This window comes from Acanthisitta chloris, unplaced genomic scaffold, assembly GCF_000695815.1.
Source record: "Acanthisitta chloris isolate BGI_N310 unplaced genomic scaffold, ASM69581v1 scaffold17410, whole genome shotgun sequence".
NCBI lineage: Eukaryota > Metazoa > Chordata > Aves > Passeriformes > Acanthisittidae > Acanthisitta > Acanthisitta chloris.
In genome coordinates this window covers 10,205-18,305 of record NW_008651298.1, presented here as the reverse complement: position 1 = coordinate 18,305, position 8,101 = coordinate 10,205, and the positions used below count along the sequence as shown (strand labels likewise).

The 8,101-nt window shown below is 39.8% G+C and overlaps 1 protein-coding gene across 1 annotated transcript in view; it reads right to left on the bottom strand.

The window, feature by feature from the left end:
• Window positions 1-4,228: 4,228 nt before the first annotated feature.
• LOC103800360 (synaptic vesicle glycoprotein 2C-like) overlaps window positions 4,229-8,101 on the bottom strand; it is a gene marked incomplete at its 5' end in the record, with an annotated part of 13,368 nt that continues 9,495 nt past the window's right edge. The window contains one exon of the mRNA XM_009072740.1: window positions 4,229-4,412. Within this exon, the coding sequence (XP_009070988.1) occupies window positions 4,229-4,412 (184 nt within the window). The remainder of the gene's footprint in view (window positions 4,413-8,101) is intronic.

Genomic DNA, 8,101 nt, shown 5'->3' with positions numbered 1-8,101 from the left:
CGGTTGCACAAGGATAAGGCTCCATAGTGTCAGAAAAAAGAGAAAAGAATACAGATTATCATTTCCTCTAAATGAGGCTGAGCTAGAGGCACAGACAAGAAGATTCCCCTATGTCTGTACCCACAGCAGGAGCCCAAGAGGGGACATTCTGAGAGGTGACCTCTCCTTGTATTAGGTCAGCCTTACGGGCATGTAGGGAAGTCTGGCTGCCTCAAAAGAGTAAGAGTCTCTGAAGGACTTTTAAGCCCAATTTCCTTATAATTTTAAAAAGATAAGGCCAAATTGAAAAAGATACATGGTAAACCTTCTTACTGAGAGTTACTAAGAAGTCAGAAGCAAGTGAGAGCACAAGCAGAGAGTTTCGGCTTGCTTTAAGATTGGTCCTCTAGCAAGAAAAGTAATTTGGAATGGCATGAGTAGAGTGGCATGCAGGGAAAGCGAGTGGAGCTTGAGTTAGCAAGCTTAACTTTGCTGCACTTTCCCAAGAGGGAAGAAGTAGACTACTGGAGCCATCAGGAAGGAGGGCTAACTGTTTTTCACCTGTTTCCAAGTTTTGTAGTATACAACTCTGTAAGGGAACTGGTTAAAATCAAGCATAGAGGAAGTAGGTTTGACAGTATATCATTCAGTATCAATCCTCAGCACTCCACCATGAACCATTCCTGGTTCCCCTGCTAGGAGCCCATGCACAGCAATCAGTGCAATGCACGCCAAGTGTGTAGTGCATGCTTCCAAGGAACAAGGTGCTGAGGTGGATATAGTCAATCTGGTTAAAACATACAAACATAATGAGTAAGGGGCTTTCAAGAAATAGGAATCTGCTTTACTATTAGACAACCTCTAAGGGGTAAACCTAATTAAAATAGAATTTATTTGCAAAAATTAAAACATGTGGTCTCTTTTGTGGACAGTTTTCAAATGTCAGAGTACCTGACCAGCACGGTTAATAGCATTCTAAATGCTGTCTGTCTTCTCTCTTTTCAAGGGCTATTATACCTTTGGTTGTTGCTGCCATTGGAATGAGCATTCAGGAGAATACTGGAAATTATATCCCACTTCAGTTTAGACTGACAGGAGCTTCCAGTTAGCAGTCCGTCAGTTTCTGTGACCAAAACATACAACTAAGCAGTTTTGATTACATATGTTTTATAGCTGTCATACACAAATGCCATCAAGTTTGATTCTCTCTGGTATGTAAGAGATCTAACCATGCCATTAAGTGATTGTTTTGTGAGAAAGAAGTGAATAGACATAGAAAAGGAAGTGCAATTCCTACTGTCCAATATTTATTACCTGAGATTGCTGCAAAGAAAGATTCACTAACGACTGGTCAAATTACTTTTGCTTATAATGAGAGTAACATTTGTGTCCAGATCTCTATAGATTGAGGGCTGCTATTCCAGTCTGTGGATTGCATCTCTCTCACCAAGATACTTACAGCATGAAATTGGATTCACTTCGTTTGTCTTTTTGAGATAAATCCTTACTGCAGTCAAGCACAAACTACTGCTTGTTCAAACAACTTTGATGCTGGCTTGTGCACTAGTTCAAATCTGTTGAGCCAACTAGCTCATCATCTAGGGAAAGTCTGACTTTGGGTTTTGTTTCATATGTTGGAAATGTTTGTGGATTGTTCTATCCACTATTCTTCTTTCTTTTTCCTACCTTAGAACATTCACTTTACTTACGGACCATGCAAGGTCCCTGCAGTGCAGAGTTTTGTTAATCTTTACTAATTCCTGTTGTTGCTATATTCCATTTCATCCAGATGTAATCACACACTTACGACACAGTCAAGATTTACCACAAGAACCAGCACTGGAATCAACTTAATTTTATATGTCATGAGATTTCAGAGTGTTATACTTCAACCCTCAAAAGCTGAATCTCATTTTTCTGTGGCCCATTTCCTCCAAGCTGGTCAGGTGGCACCAAGTGTTGTATCTGAATGGTTTTGGGAATGACATGCAGAGATGGACAGAAGATACTACTGCAAGTGGACACTCCATAGCAACACAATGCAATATTTTACCCTTGTTGTTGATGTTTACTCCAAATATGTACAGAGGCTTCAGATTTCAAAATAACCTGTGCAGTATGAGGAGGTGAACACATGCTAATAATGAATGGCACACAGAAATAGGGCTCAGAATAATCACTGTAGAAAACAGCCTTGAAATAATGCTAAGGCTATGACTAGTGGACAAAAGTCACAGATGCAAAACTAAGGCCAGAATTCCGTTCTATCCTTGGAACTTAGTAAAAAATAGTTATTCCTCTTTTTTTTTTAGCATAGTTTAGAAATTTAAAAGACTTATTTAAGTTGGATTTAAACATAAACTATTTAATCTCAAATATCTTGACTGTCAATATTCCACAGTAAACTCACTAAACTTTTTTTCCCACTGTAGCATATTTAAATTATCAACACCAAAACAATGCCCCTAGCTTTCCATACTCATGCTTTTCTAATTCCACTGCTTTTCTCATTCAATAGCAGAAAACCACATCTTGGGCTAACATTTTTTGTGCTAAAATGAGCAGCACAAACATTTGTTAGTAACTGAAAATGTCATTTCTAAAATCAGTAAATTAAACAGTGAAATTTCACTGTAATGGATGATCTTCTTACAGGGACTTTTACTGACAAAGACGATGACTGACAGAGAATGCAGTGATAGATGTTACTGCCCAAATCTAAGTTCACATGTAAGAACCAGAAAAAATTACTGAAAAAAAAATCTAGCTTGCTACATGATGACCTTATCTAAGAGTCTGATTTTGTTGGCAATAATTCAGCTACTTAACAAATGTTGCCAGACATAATCAGAAAAAAAATACTGATAAACTTTCCCATATGTTTTATAGCAAATTTGTTCCTTGACACTTGAAACTGAATAGTTCATCAGCTGATACAGGTTGTCTTATCTCCACCGAAAGCAATGCCAGTTTCTGTCATCAGAAGATCTGCCTCTTTTCTTTGCTGATTTTATAAATGTACTAAATTTTTAATGCTGACATTTGAAAGAGATCCCGTAACCTTTTGCATAGCATTAGGACTGACGAGAACTTTACTGTAAGCCAGAACAGTCCACAGCACAGAAGGAATACATTTACCAGCATTTACTGTCCATCCTTGCACTTGGTCTAATAAAAGCATTATCACTCCCTGCAGCCTTGCCATGGCTTCCTTCTTAATGGCCTTTCAGAGAGACACTTCGAAGTGTTAAGTGGTGAAACATCACTAGAACTATTAAACATTAGCTGACAAAGTGGTTGCAGTAAGAAATGTATAAACTATGGAAAAAATGAAGGCGTTTATACATCTAAATACCAAACAAACCTCTGAAAGTATCTTACTTATCACACAGTTCAATGGCCTGATTCTTCCTCACTCATACAACAACCAAAATACTTGTATTGAGTCATTCCTGGAGTAAGACAAATTCAGTTTTAAAACAGAAAAAATATTCCAGATGCCACAAGTGAGAATAAAGCAGAATTTTCCTAGAGGATCAGCAGCAAAGAGTGAAAATGTTAATTTTGTTGTTCTCTTTGCTGCATCCCTACATGGACTTTTAAGTTCTCTGACATAGCTGTTGCCTTCTCCTCAGCCAACATTTTGTGTAGTTAGTAGCCTTTACTTTTAGACTGAATCTGCCTAAAAATGTTTGCCAAGAAGAAGTCATTGCCACACATTTCTGCCACCTAAGCACAGCTGTAGAAGGTCACTGTATTTAGTACTGATGTGATCTGTAGAGTTTCCTGATTAATGCTGCATGCATTGATACATTAATATTCTCTGCACCAATACTGCTATGTAATTGACTTGCACGCCTGTACTGTTTACAAAAGCTCACAATGCCATGGCCAAATTTAGCATGTGTTTTTTTTCTTTAAGTAATGTTACTGCTCGCATTTTAAATCTCTAATAATCAGTATGGTTTTTACCTTCCTGGATATGTCACCAAAACTGTTTTAAGAGGTAGCTTTGCAGTTTGAAGTTAAATGGTTTTTGAATAGCCATGTATGCAAGCAAACAAAAGTGGAATTTAACACTTTCACATGGAGGTTTCTAAACCTCTGCCACTCCAAAGTATCTTTTTGAGTTTGATTTCTGACATTTGAGCACTCTACTGCGTGTTGAGAATCTGAAGCCTTTGCACCATCAGTCAGGAGAGTTGACATTAGTATGAAGAAGGAAATAAATAGTAAATGGTTTTTCCAGTTACATCAACACCTGGGTTCTTGTGTCAGGAAGTCGAAGTCCTACCAGACCTCCACATACTAGAACAGTAGAAGCAAGGAGAATAGGGATTGCTTTGGTGATGCCAACAAGGGAACCGAATATTAAGTTTCCAAGTACAGCTGCAGCTTTGCATAGTGCATTCAAAAAGCCAAAGCCTGTTGACCTAGAAGAGAAAAGAGGAGAAAGTTAAAAAAAGGGTGAAAGAGAAAAATCCTTAAAGGCAAATCCTTTGCCTCTGAGACAAATCCTCGGTGGGAATAAATCAGTATGGCCCCAATATCTTAAACACAATTTAAGCCAACAAATTTATGCTTGTGTTTATAATGTGAAATCAGAGCTTGGCTGCTACAGCACTTTGTTGAGGCAAATTAATTCTGCTGCCTCAGGGGCCAAAACAGATCACTGAATAGGTGAGTTTGTACCGCTGGCGTAGAAGTAGAGCAGAACACCTCTGGAGCAGGGACTTGCAAACAGAAATTCAGTAGGACTTAAAAGGTTGGATTAGGAGACAGGATGTGTCAAGTAGCTCTCAAAAGAGAACTGCTTGGAGATTTGGTAAAGAAGTCATTAATTAAAGGATGATCATCTTAGGGCTCTGGATAAAAATGGATTTCTCACAGGTGGTGCATGTTGAACCAGCGCTCTTTGACAAGGCTAATGAGACCTCCAGTAATAGTGAACATTCGTCTTTGGAGAAAAGGGAAAGGAAACAGACTGCCAACAGAAAGTATGACACAGGTAGTTCAGGTGGGCTCTTGAATTGTGTGATTTCAGTAGTCTGAAGTAAAGTATTTTAGCTGCTTGGTAGCCCCATGCATAGATGTATTATGCAAACTGCCATCATTTTCATAAACTGCATTTTGATATGACTGTATGATCCATAGATGCAGAAATACACCCTGAAACTGTCCTAACAGAAATAACTGTATGATATTAGGACTGCTCACCAAATCTCTAACACTTCTCAAAATATCTTAGAAAGGAAAGAGAAGGACCATGTAGAGCTCACATTGTGCTTGCTGGGATAAAATTGTAAGAATCAGGAAGACAGATTTCCTGATTTTCAGAACAAAACGTTTCCTTCTTGTTAATATTAAGCACTGTGATTAAAAGGTCCTAGTCTAAACAACAGGGATTAATAGAAATGCTAGTGGTCTGAGTGACTGAAAAGTGCCCTAGTTACTCTACTGAGGCACATGTGAGGAAAAGCAAGAAGTCCCATGCTCAGATGTAGACTGAATTCCTAGCTAGTTTGAGGAACTTCTACTGGAGATCCTAAAGAGAAGCCCACAGAATCAACTTGAGTAAGCAGACTTGATCCTGGCTGAGAGTAAGGATTGAATTCCTCAACACTCTTCACAGAACTGTTTTCTGATTCTGAAAACAGCAAACCATTATATTAAGGGAGAAGAGATTCTCTGTCTCAACCAACTGATGGGCATGGCCACAATCCAGAGTGTCAACGGTTCATCTTCTATGCTTCTATGCCCTTGCCAGCTGGTCAAATAAGGTGATTCTTCCCCTCTATTCTGCTCTCATGAATAGAATACTGCACACAGTTCTGGTGTCCTCAACTTAAGAAGGACATGGAACTGTTGGAGCAAGTCCAGAGGAGGCCACAAAGTCGATAAGAGGACTGGAGCATCTCCCCTATGAAGACAGGCTGAGGGAGCTGAGGCTGTTCAGCCTGGAGAAGAGAAGACTGCATGGAGACCTCAGAGCAACTTTACTATATCTGAAGGACCTATAAGGAGCTGGAGAGGGACTCTGTGTTAGGAACTGCAGTGACAGGACAAGGGGAAATGGATTCAAACTGAAGGAGGGGAAGTTTAGGTTAGATAGTAGAAAGAAGATTTTTCCTGTGAGGGTGGTGGCCCAGGGATGTTGTGGCTGTCCAACCCCTGTCAGTGTTCAAGGCCAGGCTGGATGAAGCCTTGAGCAATGTGAAGTAGCAAGGAGGTATCCCTGCCCAGGGCAGGGGGTTGGGCATAGATAATCTGTAAGGTCCATTCCAACCCTTAAATTCTATGATTCTCTTTGGCAATCTGGACTCAATAGTGTTATCAGTCAGACCCTTTGGTGTCCTACATCCAAGTTGTATACTAGGGGAGAGGCAAAAATTTCTCTCTAGTATAGCTGAACAGGACCAGGGGTTTTCAGCTCTGTCCACGCCCTGTCTGAATACTGTGCTTTAGAATAATACCAGTCCTGGTGTATTTGAGGACACTGCACCACAAGAATGATGAAGGCAGGTCTAGATCCTTCTGGTATGTTTCTAAATCAGTCTAGTTTGCTCTAGGAACCAGAACTCTAGTTAACCCACAGAGTCAACTCCAGAACCTGAAGAACATTCAGAATGTGCCATTTTGAAATACTGGTACCTTTAGTGTCAAATTCTTAAATCAATGTATGCAGAACAGAATTAAGACACTAATTGAAAAGTTTTCCTTCAAAACACCCTCAAAAACTATTTTTCCATTATGTTAAATATCCATTTTTCCATGGTTGCAGACCAAAGTCTCTTGCCTACAACATTATGGGTGTAAAATCGGAAGACCTGTTACTGTTCCAGTGTCAGCTCTGTGTATTATATACCTTTTCTAAATCTGAGACAAATACAAATAATTTCCTTTCACTGGATGATTATAATCGTAATATATTTGTTACTAGTTTGGCAATATGTCTCCTCCAGCCCACAGCAGTATTTCAACCTCTTTAAAATGCCTGAGATTTAGCAAAGAAATTGCTGTTTTGTCTGAAATAAGCACAACTCCTCTTTGTGTAAAACACAGCATCAATCCAGGCAATGCATGACAATAAGCACTGGTGATATCTAAGGAAGAGAAGACAGGTCATTTGATGGCAGGGTAGAAACTACCCAGAAAAAAATTGTGGGGAAAAAACAAGCAGAAGAGACTCAGATTCTCCTGAATGTTCAAATTCTTTACTTATTTGTTTTCTCTAAATTTGATTGAGAAACCTGAGTACCTGCAGTACTTATACAAAATATCTAGTGCCAAGAAAGGCTAAACATGCACGTCCTGGAGATACTCATTTTGAAAGTGCCATGTTCTCCCCTCTGACAGTCCAGATCCCTGTGGGCTGCCAGACAGCACACTGCTGAGAGCAGCAGATGAGGAAGCTTTGAAAGTGTTGCTTCTGAAGATTTCTGACAGAGAAGCATTTGCAGCAGTTCCTTGAAAACACCTTCCTCAGAGCAAGTTAAAATTTGTCTGTTTTAAGCATGACTTTTAGAGGTATCAGTCTGAAGAAGATGAGATATGCTAAAGGAAGCAGCAAAGAGCAACACTACTGGAGTAATCTTCCAAAGACTATGAGAAGACAATCAAATTTCTACTGAAGAAACATTTGCACTACAGGGGCAGATAAAGTCCAGAATATGTGGAGGAAGCCTACCCAGGATAGGGGGTAGCTACTGAGAGGGAAGATGCTCGAGACTAATGCATCTTCTAAGGTTCACAGAATCACAGAATCACAGGCTGGGTAAGGCTGAAAGGGATCACAGTGGGTCATCTGGTCCAACCTCCCTGCCCAAACAGCATCATTCTAGTCCAGCAGGTCAGCCCTGAGCCTGGACTGATGCATGGGGATATTCCTATCCTGGCACAGGACTCTGCACTTGCCCTTCTTGAATTTCAGATGGTTCTTCTCTGTTCATCTCTCTAACTTGATGAGGTCTTTCTGAAGGGCTGCACAGAGTGTGCCAGTAGGAGGGAGGATCATGAAGAGGAAAGGCTGTGTTAAAATAGACTGTATCACAAGCAGGTAAAAAACAACACAACTGGACTGGAAAACCAAGCTGATGTGATAGGATAACAATAGATAGCAGCT